Source organism: Erpetoichthys calabaricus, chromosome 8 (genome assembly GCF_900747795.2).
Source record: "Erpetoichthys calabaricus chromosome 8, fErpCal1.3, whole genome shotgun sequence".
In the NCBI taxonomy this organism is placed as follows: Eukaryota; Metazoa; Chordata; class Cladistia; order Polypteriformes; family Polypteridae; genus Erpetoichthys; species Erpetoichthys calabaricus.
In genome coordinates, this window is record NC_041401.2 from 145038858 (window position 1) to 145058117 (window position 19260).

A 19260-nucleotide genomic window follows, 5' to 3' on the forward strand; every position below is an offset into this window, starting at 1 on the left:
GTGCGGAATAAGTTAGTTTTGCATACTGAGATATATTCTCAATGCCTGCAGCAGTAGCACGTTTAGTAAACAGGGCAACCACAGGGTATCTTTAAAGCCAGAAGCAGTTGATAGATTTGTATTTCTTGCACAAAATTTGTGAAGTAGCTTGAATGCATGTCTTTGCCATGGTTTATTTGTTTACAAAACATAGCTTAAAAATAAAAATGTTTCAATATGCTCTTTTTAAGTTTTTTTTATTTTTTATGGCAAATCTACTAAAGTAGTTAAAGAACCTACTCCTACACTACCCAAGTAGTCAAAAAATTGGCTTTCTTGTAATAATGTTTACATGCACTTCTTGTGATAATGTGTATATTTTGTTTATGCTTATGCTATTATAAAGTAAAACATATCAAGTGATTACTGTGCAATTATATCCAAATATTTAAATATCACAACAATATAACTGTGCGACTTCTTTTTGAGTAGAACTGGATTATATCAACATTTGGTCCTAAAATATTGTGATATGAATTTTGAGCCATATCACCCAGCCCTATTGGCAAGCCCAATAAATATTGCTTCTCTTTAAGCACGTGGCTAGCTGTACTGCTACTATGGAAAAAGTTTGCAATGCACGTCATCCAGCAAAGCAAGCAGGCAATTGTTGGAATTTTCTATGGTGGCCCTGAAGGGCAATTGGCAAAAAATTTAAAGATGTGGCTCGCACAATTAAACAAGGTGACACACACTATTATACAAGGTGATGCTCAGAATTAAATATGGTGCCGTGCACAAAATTAGAAATGACACAAGTAAAAGTGTGACGACAAGTAAAAGTGTATGGAAAGGGTAGGTACATTGGAAAAACTAAAGGAAGCACTGATTGGTGGCAAGGTTAGTCTGTCAGTTCACAGAGAAAGTTGCCAGTTAAGTGGCGTGCTGAGTGAGGGAAAATTAAAATGGCTTTCATTTTTCCAATTAAATTGGTGACGATCACAATTCCCATTGTAAGTACATGAGTGTGTATATAAACAGGCAGCCATCCACTCCTTTTCTTTTTTGTTTTTCTTTTTCAGGGCCACTTTAAATTTTCAGAGCAGTATGCAATACAAAAGTGAGCATGTGCTCAAAGCAGCAGACTTTATAGCAGCTCCATAATAGCAGTGTTATCAGTCATGGTGGCTGGTTCTTTTATTTTCCATCCAGCGCTATATAAATGTAAAGAATCATTATTCATTCAATGCAGCTGTCAACATACATCAGCTCCAGATCCTCGTTTTAAAATACGCGTTTTATGTCTGAGGACTGTGAGGACACATTTTTGAGACTGATTAACGTGACTGTTACAAGTATGCAACTGCAGAATTTTTGAAAGACACAAATCTTTCCACTGTATCCCTAATTTTGACCAATTCAAGATTATTTTAAATGTTAAACAGGAGAATAAATTTGGCAAACAGTTTAGTTGAAGGGTGTCTAAATGGAGATTCATAACACATAAATAGGTTATTGAATAACCTCTCTAATTTGATTATAATATTATAACTAGGGGGCTCCGGTCCCTGCTCGCTTCGTTTGCCAACTCCTAGGGACAAACCCTTGGTTGACACCTTTATCCAAGGCAACTTGCAACATCTGAAATAAAATAGGTTACATTTCCTTTGATTTTCCAATTGGAGCACACGCAGGTGACTTACTCATGGTCACAGAGTGTTAGTTAAGGGATTTGATACCACAGCTCCAGGGTTTGAAGTCCAAAGCCATAATCTCTAAGACAAACTACCATATGGTAATAGTAAAAGCATGAAAACGTTTAATAGAAGTAAATAATCTTAATATCACTGCAACTTGAAGTTGTAATAAATCTGGGCACAAATCCATGTAGATTAATGGTAGTTACTATTACGCTATTTAAATGCCTAATCTGTCCACTCTATTTCTTTCTATATGGAAAGGGCTCAGATCTTTAAGGTAGTCTGTACACATACCTGCACAAAAAACATTGGCAGCAGGTACCCCTTGATATGAAAATAACAATCACATCATAAGTCTATCATTCACATACAATAAACAGGCAGATGTCTTGGAGTTATTGGCTATTCTGTATTTACATACTTACCAGCAAATATTCTTCACAGTCATGGATTTTGTTGTGACTCAGATCCAGATACTTTAGAACATTCAATAAACTCTGAATAAAAAACAAAGTACTTATTTACCGCAGCTGTTTAAAGCATTCAAAAAGTTTAGAGCTTTTCCAATACAGTGGAACCTCGGTTTGCGAGCATAATTCGTTCCGGAAACGTGCTCGTAGTCCAAAGCACTCGTATATCAAAGTGAATTTCCCCATAAGAAATAATGGAAACTCAGATGATTTGTTCCACAACCCAAAACTATTCATATAAAAATGATTAATACAAAATATAAAGTAAAAATACATAAAACAAATTAACTTGCACTTTACCTTTGAAAAGAATCATGGCTGGTGTGAGTGAGTTTCTAAACTCTTGTGGGATTGCACCCAACGGGACGACACGCGGAAGAGCGTCCCAAAGCAATCGCAGTCTCCCAGTGCTGTAGCAGTTCTCCGTAAAAGCGAATCCGAAAAGATCGCGGACATGCTATAAGCGCCTGCCGTCAATGGGTGATACAAGGAACATTATAAATGTGCAGGGCCCTGCCTGACTGCTGTGTCTGTGTATAAATAAACGTGCTGTTGCTGTTTCAAGCTGAATAAAGCTTGTGTTGCTAAAGTACTGAGACTCAGCTTCATGTTTTTGGGTGCAAGACAGGGACTCGCACGTCACAGCACACATGCGCGAGCACACAAACACGAGCACTCGCGCGCGCGAGCACACATACACGAGCACGTGCGCGCACACACAGTCACAATGCTAATGCTGTAGTAAACACTATACACTCGTTGACTATATGAGTGAGGCACGCCGACTCAGACAGAGAATAGGAGACGATTGCCCACAACCCCGCAGTGAGAGAGAGAGAGAGAGAGAGAGAGAGAAGAACCATCAGCTCAGTTGTGATCACATGACGCTCAGCAGAAAAACTACTGCAAGACCTCACTCGTTTATCAAGTGAAAATTTATTAAAAATTTTTGCTCGTCTTGCAAAACACTCGTAAACCAAGTTACTCGCAAACCGAGGTTCCACTGTATATGTAAATTTATTAAAAGCATTCAATCCATCACTGCCTGAAGCAATGAATGGAAACAAGTAGTTGGTACTGTATAAACCAGATGACAGCATTTGTCTGTTAAAGACTTACCAATGAGTTGTCAAGGGCTGTGATGGCATTGTAACTGAAATTTAATGTGTGTAGTTCCAACCATGGTAGTGCTGAACTTATATCTCCTCCACATAGAGACAGAAGCTCCTGTTTGTGTAAAGAAGAAAAATATTCAGCTGAAATATAACAAAAAAAAAACAGACCAAAGAAAAGTATGTGAATAAAATTACTATACACAAAAAAAACTTTAATTTTATATTATACTTCCACTTCATCACAAACAAGGCCACTACACATTATCATGATGAAACTGTTAAACAGAAAAATAGTTATATATACTACATACAGTACCTATAAAAAGCAGTCACTGACCAAACCATCACTGGTGCAACCAATTGGTTTTAGAGGACATGAAATTCCTTTGAGTTAATTCTAATTGCTTAAAAAGCACAAATCAGGACATGGACACAAAAAAATGAAAGTCACCGAATATCCCTTGGCGTCTTGTTAAATCAATCATGGGGAAATGGAAAATGTGTGGCATAGCTATAAATCTACTCAGAACAGGCTGTCCACAAAAACAGTAATTGTGCAAGAAGAAGACTAGTGAATGAAGCCACTAAGAGACCCATGATAACTCTGAAGGAGTTACAAGCTTAGAGTGACTGTGCATACAACTGGTGCTTCACCACCGCTTCATTGCCACTGGTTTATGGAAAAGAGGCAAAAAAATGGCCATGAAATCTCAGCTAAAGTTTGCCAGGAGGCACGATGTAGATCCTGTAGTCAAGTGGAAGAAGGTTCTATGGTCTAATGAGATCAAAACTGAGCTTTTTGGCCATCATGACTAAATGCAGTCTTTGGTTAACAACAGCACATTATCAAAAACACACCATCTTGAATGTAAAAAAATGTGGTAGTGGATGCATCATGGTGTGGAGAAGCTTCTCTGCAACAGGCCCTGGAAGGTTTATGAGGGTAAAATGAATGCAACAAAATACAGGTAAATCTAGAAGGAAAATCTGATGCAGTCTACAAGAAACCTGCAGCTTAGGGGAAGATTTATTTTTCAGCAAGTCCATTAACCCAAGCATAAAGTCAAAGCTACACAGGAATGGCTTAAAGACAAAAATGTGAATGTTCTGGAGTGGCCAAGTCAGAGTCCAGATAATAATAAAATAATTCATTACATTTATATAGCGCTTTTCTCAGTACTCAAAGCGCTATCCACACAGGGAGGAACCGGGAAGCGAACCCACAATCTTCCACTGTCTCCTTACTGCAAAGCAGCAGCACTACCACTGCGCCACCTGTGAGGACATCTTAATTCAACTGAGAATTTGTTGGTGAACTTGAAAAGGGCTGATCACTAATAATCCTGATGCAAAACTGACAGAACTTGAGAAATTTTGCAAAGGGCAAATATTTCAGTATCCAGATGTGCAAAGCTGATAGGAAACTGTCCATACAGACTCAAGGCTGTCAAGACTGCCAAAGCTGTATTTACTAAGTACTGACTTGAAGGGGCAGAATACTCATGCCATCATTTACTTTGTGTTTTATATTTGTAATTAATTTGGACCATTTTGCAGAGACCCATTTTAACAGTTTTAAACAAACTGTGAAAACTTGCAAATGTTTATGGGCACTGCATGTACACAATCTTCTATATGTGTATTATTTTTAATAAAAGTATTATTTTATTGGTTTTGCAAATTCCATTAAAACAAATTTATTTCAGCAAAGTAATCAGATACACAATGCTTTAATTAGACACACGAAGATCATACCATAACTTGTAAAGCAAAATCCAATCAAAATTACATCCTAGCAAACACCAGGATCTCTGGTCCTCAGATAGTGATGGTTCAAATACAGCTGAACATTTCCATTATGTCCAAACATTCTTTTGCTTTCAGTAGGCAAAAAATACTGAATGCTGATCTAACTTTAGACAGTAATGCTCCTAAAGCCATTGATGCAAGGATGCAAAACCAATGTTTGTATATAAGCAGAAACACAAATCCCTTTCACCAGCTTTATAATCATAAGTAACTCCATTATTCAAGTGGGTAACACTGTGCCTTTTTCTCTAATAAAATAGAAAATATATAAATAGTAATAGCAAATTTAAAATAGTGGTACATCAATCAAGTAATTTACGTGCTATCATTTAAGTAAACTAGTATAGTATATGAATATCAAATTACAATATAAGACGTGAATTTAATGTGTGATATACATGGGAATTCTCCCAGTGTAACAACAAATTGGGGGAGATGTTATAATCATAGGAGGATTTTAACATAGGATTTATAAAGAACCAGTAACGGCGAAATGCACAATAATATGCAGTGAATACACTTAACTTGAGCATTTGTAGCTTTAATACTCTCGTATTACGTTTAGCATTTGTTTGCTCAGAGGTTGATGCGCTTGTTGCTTCCTGAGCAGGTCTTATTTTCTCCACCCTAGCGGCTCACTTCTTCCCTTCTTTCGTCAGCATCTTTTCATGTTAAAACTAATTAAGTCAGTGTTTGTGTTGTAATTACTTAGTACGTTTTCTTTAATTTTTCATTTAAGCTGGCACTTAAGTCTTCAATCTACCTCAAGAATGATTTAAGATATGAAGAGGTATGGGAAATGATGGCGAAGGTGGTAGGGATGAGAACGGTGGCCATACGCATGCACATCCACGGCCACCCTGCTGGCTGCTGCCAATAGTTGATTCTACAATAAAAAAAAAATAAAAATAAAAAGATGAATAACCTTGAAGGTCAATCATCACCCTGAAAACGGACAGTATACGTCACGTAGTATATGTGTACCAAATTTCAGGTCAATAGGTCAAACAGTGTGCGAGCTACAGGTGATTTAAAATCCTGGACAGACAAACGAATAGCAACGGTAGCGTATTATATATAAAGATTATCTCATCATGGCCAACCTGATTTATCTCACCATGTGCACATTCCAATTTATTCTCCGATATTTTTTTTCCACCTGTAAGTAAAAAACAATGCTTAAAATTAACACTAAAAATAAAAACTGAAATATTATTATCTGCACTGTTAAAATATCCTGAATTGTTTTGAATTCACAAATTCAACTTAACACTAGAATTACCAGAGTCTACGAAAAAACTTGTAGATCTGGCCCATCTTAAAACCGTTCTCACCTCTCTTTTGTCTTCTAAATGTGCCGATTAAGATGAGCAGCAAAAAGCCGGCTATTTCATCCCCCACCATCGCAAAACGTTCACTAAGTTTTCCCATCTCATGCCTTGTTTGATTATCTGGGAGAGACAGAACTGGAGTTTTAGAGTGGAAATAATAGATCGTTATTTGGAACACACACATTTCGTGTGTGTTCCGTTTCTACACTAATCTGTGTAAACACATTGTTAAAACAGAAACTTTTTCATATTTTAGTAATAAATGTTATAAAATGTAGGCATAAACTTTAGAATGTGTGAAGCCTGACGGCCAAACATCAAATAAACACTTTCACAAAAGGTTCAAGTCTGTAACAACACCTTCCGTGGCATAACGCTGAGATTTGCTGACTCAGAGTACGGCAGCCCTACTGCGCCGTAGAGACACGAGTTTGATTCCCCGCTGGGAAGGAAGTTTTTTTTTTTTTTTTTTCTTTGTAGCCTCAAACAGACATAAAATTTATAAATTGGTATGCACTGTAAATCGTTAAGTTTAAAATGTCAATCTCGGTTATTTCTGTTGATTAATTCATGCTTTTTTACTTAGAACAGGAGCTTATTCAGCTTCTGATCTGACTCTAAGTAACAGCGCCAGTATAAATCACACCCAATCTGACGCTGTTCGTTTTCAAATAATATTGTATTACTTCGACAATGTTTTGTGATTGGTACTATTCGCATCATAAAATGATTTCTTCAAAACGTCGACAGACAGACAGACAGACACTTTATTAATCCCAATGGGAAATTCACATTTTCCAGCAGCAGCATACTGATACAATAAATAATATTAAATTAAAGAATGATAATAATGCAGGTGAAAAAAAGACAATAACTTTGTATAATGCTAAATGTTAACGTTTACCCCCCCCGGGTGGAATTGAAGAGTCGCATAGTTTGGGGGAGGAACGATCTCCTCAATCTGTCAGTGGAGCAGGACAGTGACAGCAGTCTGTTGCTGAAGCTGCTCTTCTGTCTGGAGATGATACTATTTAGTGGATGCAGTGGATTCTCCATAATTGATAGGAGCCTGCTGAGCGCCCTTCGCTCTGCCACAGATGTTAAACTGTCCAGCTCCATGCCTACAATAGAGCGTGCCTTCCTCACCAGTTTGTCCAGGTGTGAGGCGTCCCTCTTCTTTATGCTGCCTCCCCAGCACACCACCCCGTAGAAGAGGGCGCTCGCCACAACTGTCTGATAGAACATCCGCCGTATCTTATTGCATATGTTGAAGGACGTCAGCCTTCTAAGGAAGTATAGTCGGCTCTGTCCTTTCTTGCACAGCGCATCAGTATTGGCAGTCCAGTCTAATTTATCATCCAGCTGCACTCCCAGGTATTTATAGGTCTGCACCATCTGCACACAGTCACCTTTGATGATCACGGGGTCCATGAGGGGTCTGGGCCTCCTAAAATCCACCACCAGCTCATTGGTTTTGCTGGTGTTCAGTTGTAGGTGGTTTGAGTCGCACCATTTAACAAAGTCATTGATTAGGTCCCTGTACTCATCCTCCAGCCCATTCCTGATGCAGCCCACGATAGCAGTGTCATCAGCGAACTTTTGCACATGGCAGGACTCCAAGTTGTATTGGAAGTCCGATGTATATAGGCTGAACAGGACCGGAGAAAGTACAGTCCCTTGTGGCGCTCCTGTGTTGCTGACCACAATGTCAGACGTGCAGTTCCCAAGACGCACATACTGAGGTCTGTCTTTAAGATAGTCCACGATCCATGCCACTAGGTATGAATCTAATCCCATCTCTGTCAGCTTGTCCCTAAGGAGCAGAGGTTGGATTGTGTTGAAGGCACTAGAGAAGTCTAGAAACATAATTCTTACAGCACCACTGCCTCTGTCCAAGTGAGAGAGGGATCGGTGTAGCATATAGATGGCATCCTCCGCTCCCACCTTCTCCTGATATGCAAACTGCAGAGGGTCAAGGGCGTGTTGAACCTGTGGCCTAAGGTGGTGAAGCAGCAGCCTCTCCATGGTCTTCATCACATGTGATGTCAGAGCAACAGGCCAAAAGTCATTCAGCTCACTAGATAATGAATAGAGCTGCAAATTACAGGTGTTTGTTCAGTGTAATAGGAACCATAGCACAGAGAGGTGTGTACACTGCAACACAAGTACACATGTCGTAAATGTAGGAAGGGCGCTCCTTGGGTGAGCTATAGCGCGTCTTTATGTGAAAACAGCAGTGTCAGATTGGGAGTGTCTGATGATTGCATATAGTGCTGAAGATACTGCTCTTTACTATGCTTTCCCTCTGCATGTCCTGGAGTACAAAAGAAACAGCATACAGCAATATGTGGGGACTGGCAAGATTGGGGGAAAAAAACACACGGTCGTATGTATCGTGATACATTGCAGAGCTATAGCGCATCTTTATGTGCAAACAGCAGTGTCAGATTGGGTAGGGAAGGATCCTGAACGCGACTGAGAGAAAAGTGAATAAATAAAAAAACAAAAAAAAAACAAAAACAAAGCTAACCTTTACAAATATCATAAATTACACCGGCTGTTACAGACTGAAATCAAATGTAGCTTTTTATTCTACAATAGTAAAAATAAGAGCAGTTCACTTCTCAAAAGGGAGTTGAGCAGGATCGAACTTGTGACCTTTTGATTCCCAGTCAGCAACTGATACTGTTGCGCCACGGGGCCATCATAGTAAATGAATGTCAATGTCGCACACTAAGGCGTTTTTTTTTTCTGCAGTTATAATTTTGAATAAAAGCGCACTTCTTCTGTTATATTTGTACCTTTCGTGAAAGTGTTTGATATTTGGACTTCAGGCTTCATACATTATATAGTTTATGCCTACATTTTGTGATTTACTACTAGAATATGGAAAACGTTTCTGTTTTAAAAATGTGTTTACACAGATTACTGTAGAAAACGGAACACACATGAACTGTGTGTGTTTCAAATAACGATCTATTATTTCCACTCTAAAACTCCACTTCACTCTCAGATAATCAATCAAGGCATGAGCTAGGAGAAGTTTGTGCACGTTCTACGTCGGTGGGGGGATGGAATAGTCGGCTGTTTGCAGCTTGTCTTTATCTGCACATTTAGAGGACAAAGGATGCCTGGCGGAGAGGTGCGAACAGATTTAAGAAGCGATTCAAGGTGGGACAGATCTACGAGTTTTTTCGTAGGCTCTGGTAATTCTAAATGTTAAAGAAACTCTTTAAAGCTGTTTTTGTAATAACATGCTTTTAGAATCTGGTTTGTCAAATAATCCTTCTGCTAGGGTTCTAACATTTGCTATTTTAAGATTAACATTTGTATCATTATCTGGTAATATTTAACAGATGAGGCAATTGATTCAAATTTCAACTGTTACAAACTCCTGTTGCCTTATTTGTCCAAATCTTTTTTTTTTTTTACATTTTTCCCAACTTCAGACCTCCTATGTGAAATCAGACTTCTCAATTTTACACTGATCCATTATTCAAGATCTCCTGAAAACAGCCTGTTGTTCTATTTTCAAAGCATCTTACATGAGTGATTAGATTGTATTACTGCTTTTTTATTACTGCTTAGACTGTGTACACATCCAGAATTAGAAAATTTACTGAACTGGCATTACTTCAATTCAATACAATTAATGGTAACTGAAAGACTGCATTACATTCACTAATGTAAGCTTTCACTGTGTTTGTCACCTGTTATGAATTACGAGAAATGGAGTTGGTATTTAAATACCAAACAACTGATATAAACTTAGCGTATGTAGATTCATGTTGCCACTGTTCATTTCCTTTCTGCCATATCACCCAGTGAAGAGTTAGTCGTAAGAAATCCTGATAACTTGCCAAAGGTGCCACTAACAAATTTTTTTGCTTCATTGGCACGTATCACATCATAAACTTTCGAATAAGACCAAGATCAAGGATCTAGCCAAAATAACACACACACAACCCAAAAATCTGATGTGGCCAGCACTTGACTTTTGCCATATTTACAACATGAGTACAGCATATAGTGTTAATTAACCAAAATACAGAATATGCAATACCACTGAAATTAACTTCACATTATTATCCACTTTAAAAGCTAATCTATTAAAAAACAATTTATATCATTATGTAAATAAAATGCAAAATATTTGGACTTACAATTTTTTTATCTGAATTTTAAAAAATAATGAATCAAAGCACCTGTATCCACACAAAGTTTGTATTAATTTCTTTAGTCATGGTTTGTTTCATTTAAAATGTTAAAAATTAAGCACTCAATGTACATTATGAAACTGGGCAGATCTGGGTAAAGAGAAGGTGCCCACTTCAAAACTCGACACAGGAAAACTTTTTGAAATAAAAATTCAAATAAGTACCTGCTACAGACTACCTATGGTAGCTTATTCCCACCACCCTTAAATTTTTTTTATTTCATTATTTCACACAGATTTTGCCTACTGAGGCAATTACATTGTGCATACAAGTGCTTTGGTGATCTTGCAACAGCTATTAAAGGAGAGATTAAGAATGTATGTAGGTTAAAATTAAGAAACAAGAACTGAACTAAAGTCACAGGTATGCATTTAGTTTTAATCAGGTTAAAATTTGCTGCAGAAGTTTTAACATATGTTGATTGGAAATGCAGATCTAGCATTCCTACCTGACAGCACCAGGGTCTGTATGGGGTTAACATGTTACTCCCATATATTTATGAATTGACTTGCATCATTGCGTGTGCTTAACTGTGGATGACTACATGTTTGAATATTAACTCCTGGAAATATGTATAGTAATACCTCCTCCATCGTGGGGGTTGCGTTCCAAAGCCACCCGCGAAATAAGAAAATCCGCGAAGTAGAAACCATATGTTTATATGGTTATTTTTATATTGTCATGCTTGGGTCACAGATTTGCGCAGAAACACAGGAGGTTGTAGAGAGACAGGAACGTTATTCAAACACTGCAAACAAACATTTGTCTCTTTTTCAAAAGTTTAAACTGTGCTCCATGACAAGACAGAGATGACAGTTCCGTCTCACAATTAAAAGAATGCAAACATATCTTCCTCTTCAAAGGAGTCAGGAGCAGAGACTGTCATAAAAGCAGAGGAAAATCAATAGGGCTGTTTTGCTTTTAAGTATGCGAAGCACCGCGGCACAAAGCTGTTGAAGGCGGCAGCTCACACCCCCTCCGTCAAGAGCACAGAAAGAGAGAGAAAGACAGAGAAAAACAAGCAAGCAAAAATCAATACGTGCCCTTCGAGCTTTTAAGTATGCGAAGCACGGTGCAGCATGTCGTTTCAGGAAGCAGCTGCACAAAAGATAGCAACGTGAAGATAATCTTTCAGCATTTTTAGACTAGCGTCCGTATCGTCTAGGTGTGCGAACAGCCCCCCTGCTCAATCCCCCTACGTCAGGATCAGAGAAAGTCAGCGCAAGAGAAAGACAAAATGTAAGCTGGGTAGCTTCTCAGCCATCTGCCAATAGCGTCCCTTGTATGAAATCAACTGGGCAAACCAACTGAGGAAGCATGTACCAGAAATTAAAAGACCCATTGTCCGCAGAAACCCGCGAAGCAGCGAAAAATCCGCGATATATATTTAAATATGCTTACATATAAAATCCGCGATGGAGTGAAGCCGCGAAAGGCGAAGCGCGATATAGCGAGGGATTACTGTACTCCATCCATCCATTATCCAACCCTAACTACAAAAAAATATATAAGTTTAGTCCTCCTGCATGTGATGCGAACTAAATAACATCCATCTCCTTTCTCCATCCCCAACCTGAACACCCAAAATTTCAAGGTATGAACAACGGCCACTGTATCACTACATCACATTGTTTCAAAATATCGGGCGAATAGCTGGATTAAACATAAAACACATACTTTACTGATAAGCTTCTTTTACTATACTGTATTGCACAATGCACACTCTTCTAATTGGCTATGCAATTTCATCCTGCCTGTAAAGGACCAGCGCACTATCCACAATGTTTGCTTCTTGCTTTACACCCAGTTCTTCTACTATAATCAGTGACCTACTAGCAGGATTAAATGTTTACCTACATGGTCTTCAGTTCAGTTTTTGTCACTTGATTACATGCTACACATGTGCTTAATCTCACAGTCAATAGCTGTCACTAGACAACCAAAGCATACATTTTCACAATGTTATCTTAGGGAAATAACACAATAATTATTTTGAAATAGTGTAATGTTTACTACAAAATAATTATTTGCACAAATCTATTATTTGGAAAGTTAGAAATATGCTTCCATAGATATTTAATAAATACCTAAATTTTAATCATTACTTGTCATTAAGAGTTTAGCTGCTGTGACTACTGCATTCCAACTTCAAAAGCTCAAGCTATGGATTGAACTCAAAAATCTAAAGTCTTGCTTTTAAAGTCCTAAATTTGAAGAGCAAATTTGGAAACTTCTGAGCAGTGGTTTGGTCATTGTTGGTATCAACTTAAAAAAAAATTGAGCTTTAAAACCTTAATGCTGAATAATGAAATTAATTCAAAATCACCTCTTAAAACTTACATAGGATGCCAACAAATATACATTAGAATAAATCCATTCATTTTGAAGTTAGTGTCCACAAACTTTTAACCACAGACACACATCTTAACAAAAATTCTCATAATGTGTTCTAAGGATATCAATATGTGCTTTTCCATTGAACATCCAAAATAGATTTTCGTCATGAAAACAGTACTTCCACCAGACACAAAACATGGAGAAAGTAAAAGAAATTGAGATGCACCGTGTCATAGTCAACATTCAAAATCCCAACCCTTCCCAATTTAGAAAGGTGTCTAAAAAAAGTCCATTATAAAATATTCCTTCCATCCTTATATTACTAATAAATGGTGTTTGATTTACTATTTTAAAGTGAGCTAAAGGCTGAGCACATTTTTTTTATTTGTGTTTGTTCTTTCATTTTGAAAAGAATGTTATTAAGTAGCCATGAGAAGCAAACTATCAAAAGTCCAAAATGATATTAAAAAAAGATTATATGCCACAGGTTTCTGTAAAGATCAAATTCTAGTTAATCAAGCAATTTTTAATGTGGAACAAACACTGAAAAATGAGAGGGTTGCTACTGGAACAAGGCACTGAATGGAAAAATTCTACTCAAGCTGCCATTCATGTGTTCCTTTCCACTTGTGGATAAAAGTTAAACAAAAGCCATAATTTGCCCAAAATCTGGCTTGGCTCCTGTGGTAGAGAAGCACAAAGTACTAGTGCAAAAATGTTTATATATAGATGAGTGTTGTTTAGCTGCAAACTTTGAGAGACACACCTGCATGACACTGATAAATTATTGACAAAATCTTTTTGTATGATCTCATACACTGGCATTCCTTGTACAAACAGACTTCATAATCTTAAAAGCTAAGATTTACCTGTCAATTAGTGTAACAGTTATATAGATAATGCATTGTAAAATGTCATCAGCTTCCACAAAAATCACTGTAGTGTGGCTAAAAGATAAATGGCCAGCAGTACAGGATAGCCATCCATTTCCCAAACACATGACAAATTAACCAAGCAGACTACTTTTGGCTTGTATTGGACAGACTACATTGCCATTTCTATACATTTCCCTTCTAATTAATTAGATGATTAGGTTTTGCGACTTTTAGATCATTTAATTACACAAAATGTATAGAAATGTGCTATGATAACAGTTTCTTTTCTGGTTCGTTACTTTTTTGCCTATTTGTTAAAAAAGGAAATTCAAGCACAATAGCACAAAAGGCATTCATAGGAAAGTTTAGAGAGTTTATATAAACCAAGACTCCCTTTGCAACAAAAAACATAATCCCCAAATATAATCAATATCACAAAACTCCTCTAAAGCATTATACTAAACTTAAACCTTTATATGATTATCTTTCCAACCAGTCCCCCATTTTCTCAACCCAATTAGTCTAATTTTAAACCTGGATTCTATTAAGCATTAACCAGCCCTTAACAGGGATTCTTCATTCCTACTTTATGGGATTACCAATTCACTCAGAAGTACTTCGATCAGGCTATGCCCTCACACTACATGGAAGTACTCCCATGTCCAACATAAAAGGAGCTGCAAGCTGGAGTCGGGTGGAAGAAAGACAAAGCTCGTCTAGAGGAGTGGAAAGAGAGAAAAAGAGGACAGGAATTGTGTTGTATGTGTGAGTTTCAAAGCTTTTTTGTAAGGTATCTGTACAAATAAACCTTTTTATTGTACAGGGACTTGTGTTTGTGACATACTGTCTGGGGTTTGGCATGCTGCAATGCCCCCTTGTGGTTACTACATTAAGACATTAAACTACTAAGAAGCTCCCGCACAAATGGTTTCATTGGTATTGGATTTGTTGCCACAAAGTTGCAAGGTAAATAACATTATATACATTTTCAAGCAAAACATAAGCCATTTGCTTAACTTCAGAAAACAAAGTTTAAAAAAAAAAAAAAAATGAATAAATAAATACCGAATATTCCCGGATCTGAATGAGGAGACAAAGGCTTTTACCTTGTTAGCAACTGGACCAAGAAACGTTCAGCTAATAAACATGCGCATTTTTTTAAAAAGACAAACTGTATGAGGGATGCGACAGTCTTTGCCTTACTTCTAGTGACTGGGTGCTCCTTGAACAGATGAACACTTCAAGCTGAGAATACACTGCCCTTAGACCCTCAAGGCAGTGGGGGGGAATCCGCTTCAACTTGCAAAGAAATGAAAGAAATTTGCAATAAAGTTACACAAGTTTAATTTCATGTAGTTTTTGAAAGCAAAATGACTTAGATATGTTACAGCAGATGAGCATGAGGTCCATTGATCAGCAACACTACAGTTTTAAAAGTGTTTAGAAAACTTACAAAAAAAAAAAAAAAACAAATTTAGCAAACTAATATAATTCTTAAAAAAAGAAACCTAAATCTGACTGTTTATAATCTAATATTCACTAGATCTTTTCTTTATTCTGTTTAGAAAAATACCCTCAAATCCAGCCTATAATAGGATATTATATACAAAATAGTTTCCAAGAGGGAAGTATCCTTATTTATAATGTTAAGTAAATATATCAATGATACAACAGCACTTTTAGAATTATGCAATGCTGTGAAAACAAACAAGAGAGACAAAAGTATGATATCTAAATTGAATTTTTAAGTATAAACGGGTTAATCTGTATCATTTTCTTTCTATATTTAAAAACTGGTTAGAGATTTCACTTTAAAGAATCATTATATATTATATTATATATATATATATAATATATATATAATATATACATATATATATATATATATTATATTATATATATATATATATATATATATATATATATATATATATATATATATATATATACATACATACATATACACATACATATACATATATATATATATATATATATTCATTGCATTCGTAGTCTGTCACAATCTGATTGTATGGGTGGTTACCTACCAGGTAACGCTTGTGGTTGGTCAGCAACCGCCACGGTGCCCTCATTTCAGTTGCGAGAAGCAGATCATAGAATGGTTGAAATAGTTTACTGTCAAATAATGCAAAGAGTATGCGACACGTGTTTCGCCCTAATTCTGGGCTCATCAAGCGTACACACTCACTGCACCCCCCTCTCGGGGAATTGAACTTCGTACTACGAATGCAATGAATGTAATTACCCCGATCTACATGCTGTCAAATGAATGAACCACACGCCGTGGCGCAACGTTAGAGGCTTCGCCTGTGGTGCTGACGTCCGAGGTTCAATTCCCCGAGAGGGGGGTGCAGAGTGTGTACGCCTGATGAGCCCAGAATTAGGGCGAAACACATGTCGCGTACTCTTTGCATTATTTAACAGTAAACTATTTCAACATATTTTTATTTATATATATATATATATATATATATATATATTATATATATACACACACACACACACACACACACACACACACATACATATATATATACATATACACAGGTGCTAGTCATAAAATTAGAATATCATGACAAAGTTGATTTAGTTCAGTAATTCCATTCAAAAAGTGAAACTTGTATATTAGATTCATTCATTACACACAGACTGATGTATTTCAAATGTTTATTTCTTTTAATGTTGACGATTATAACTGACAACTAATGAAAGTCCCAAATTCAGTATCTCGGAAAATTAGAATATCAATTAAGACCAATGCAAAAAACGGATTTTTAGAAATGTTGGCCAACTGAAAGGTATGAACATGAAAACTATGAGCATGTACAGCACTCAATATTTAGTTGGGGCTCCTTTGGCCTGGATTACTGCAGCAATGCGGCGTGGCATGGAGTCGATCAGTCTGTGGCACTGCTCAGGTGTTATGAGAGCCCATGTTGCTCTGATAGTGGCCTTCAGCTCTTCTGAATTGTTGGGTCTGGCGTATTGCATCTTCCTCTTCACAATACCCCATAGATTTTCTATGGGGTTAAGGTCAGGCGAATTTGCTGGCCAATCAAGAACAGGGATACTATGGTCCTTAAACCAGGTACTGGTGGCTTTGGCACTGTGTGCAGGTGCCAGGTCCTGTTGGAAAATGAAATCTGCATCTCCATAAAGTTCGTCAGCAGCAGGAAGCATGAAGTGCTCTAAAACTTTGTGGTAGACGGCTGCGTTGACCTTGGACCTCAGAAAACACAATGGACCAACACCAGCAGATGACATGGCACCCCAAACCATCACGGACTCTGGAAACTTTACACTGGACCTCACGCAACGTGGATTCTGTGCCTCTCCTCTCTTCCTCCAGACTCTGGGACCTTGATTTCCAAAGGAAATGCAAAATTTACTTTCATCAGAGAACATAACTTTGGACCACTCAGCAGCAGTCCAAAGGCGAGACGCTTCTGACGCTGTCTCTTGTTCAAGAGTGCCTTGACACAAGGAATGCGACAGCTGAAACCCATGTCTTGCATACGTCTGTGCGTGGTGGTTCTTGAAGCACTGACTCCAGCTGCACTCCACTCTTTGTGAATCTCCCCCACATTTTTGAATGGGTTTTGTTTCACAATCCTCTCCAGGGTGCGGTTATCCCTATTGTTTGTACACTTTTTTCTACCACATCTTGTCCTTCCCTTCGCCTCTCTATTAATGTGTTTGGACACAGAGCTCTGTGAACAGCCAGCAACTTTAGCAATGACCTTTTGTGTCTTGCCCTCTTGTGCAAGGTGTCAATGGTCGTCTTTTGGACAACTGTCAAGTCAGCAGTCTTCCCCATGATTGTGTAGCCTACAGAACTAGGCTGAGAAACCATTTAAAGGCTTTTGCAGGTGTTTTGAGTTAATTAGCTGATTAGAGTGTGGCACCAGGTGTCTTCAATATTGAACCTTTTCACAATATTCTAATTTTCCGAGATACTGAATTTGGGACTTTCATTAGTTGCCAGTTATAATCATCAAAATTAAAAGAAATAAACATTTCCTTAAACAGTCTGTGTGTAATGAATGAATCTAATATACAAGTTTGACTTTTTGAATGGAATTACTGAAATAAATTAACTTTGTCATGATATTCTAATTTTATGACCAGCACCTGTATATGTGTATGTGTGTGTGTATATATATATATATATATATATATATATATATATATATATATATATATATATAATATATAAATATAAATATGTGTGTGTGCATTTGCTAATTGTAGAATATAAAGAAATGAGAAATTTAAATTTGACGTAATTAACATACAGATCCCAGGTAAATACTGAAGATATATTGCATTGTCACCAGAGATAAGCATGCATACAAAGTTTAAAGGAAATTGGTTTGGTAAAAGTGGGTGAAAAATTGATTGCAAAATTTAACACAGACAAAACTGAAAAAATAAAAAAAGTTTTATCCCGATTGCTTGGATGCAAGGATGAGGGCATTTTCTGTAAAAAGTATCTGGATTGCAAAATATATCTAAAACATAATAGATTCAAAACATTTTCAGAACCTTCACTTGCTGCACACTTTGTTTTCTAGATTTTATTTTAAATTGATAAATGTTTAATTTTACCCACTAATCTACACTCAATAACCAATAATGACAAACTGAAAACATGCTTTCAGAAAGGTTTATAAATTTATTAAAAATCAAAAACTGAAATCGGTCATTCATAGAAGTATTCAGACCAGACCATGAATTCAGTCTCATTGGCAGCAATTACAGCTTTAAGTCTTCTTGAGCAAGTCTCTAAAACTTTTGTACATTTTGGCATTTTAGTTTGTTCTAGGTAGATCCTCTCAAACTTCATTGGATTGGATGGGAAGAGTCTGTAAACTTCCATATTCAGGTCTCTCCACAGCTTGTTCTACGGGTTTTAGGTCTGAGCTTTGGCTGGGCAACTCAAGGACAGTCGCTGACTTGTCCCAAAGCCACTCCAGTGTTGTCTAGCCTGTAAAATTCAGATCACTGTCATGCTAAAAGGTGGACCTTCGACCCATTCTGAGGTCTCATGCATTTTCAAGCAGGTTTTCTCCAAGGACCTTGCTATATTTGGGTACATCGTGCTTTCCAGTTCTGACCAGTCGTCCTGTTCCTGTCGCAGACAAGCACCCCCATAGCATGATGCTGCCACTATCCTGCTTCACCAGAGGAATTGTATTAGACAAGTGATCAGCAGTGCCTGGTATTTGCCAGGCACAATGCTTAGAGTTCTGCCCAAAGAGTTCTCAACTCTGATCTCATCAAACCTAATAATGATTTTCCTTATGGCCTTGCAGTCCTTAAAATATTATTTTTTTCTTGCCCCTTTACCTTAAATGTATGACTGCTGGAGAGCTGCTGAGATGGTGGCCCATCCAACAGTTCCTC

At 37.3% G+C, this 19260-nt stretch overlaps 1 protein-coding gene across 2 annotated transcripts in view; it reads right to left on the reverse strand.

The window, feature by feature from the left end:
• Window positions 1–19260, reverse strand: part of stk11ip (serine/threonine kinase 11 interacting protein) — a 115243-nt gene that overhangs the window by 81260 nt on the left and 14723 nt on the right. For both annotated transcript variants that reach the window (XM_051931349.1, XM_028807570.2), the window contains exons 5-7: window positions 15037–15132; window positions 3269–3376; window positions 2105–2176 (exon numbers count right to left, since the gene is read on the reverse strand). In XM_051931349.1, the coding sequence (XP_051787309.1) occupies window positions 2105–2176; window positions 3269–3376; window positions 15037–15132 (276 nt within the window). The remainder of the gene's footprint in view (window positions 1–2104; window positions 2177–3268; window positions 3377–15036; window positions 15133–19260) is intronic.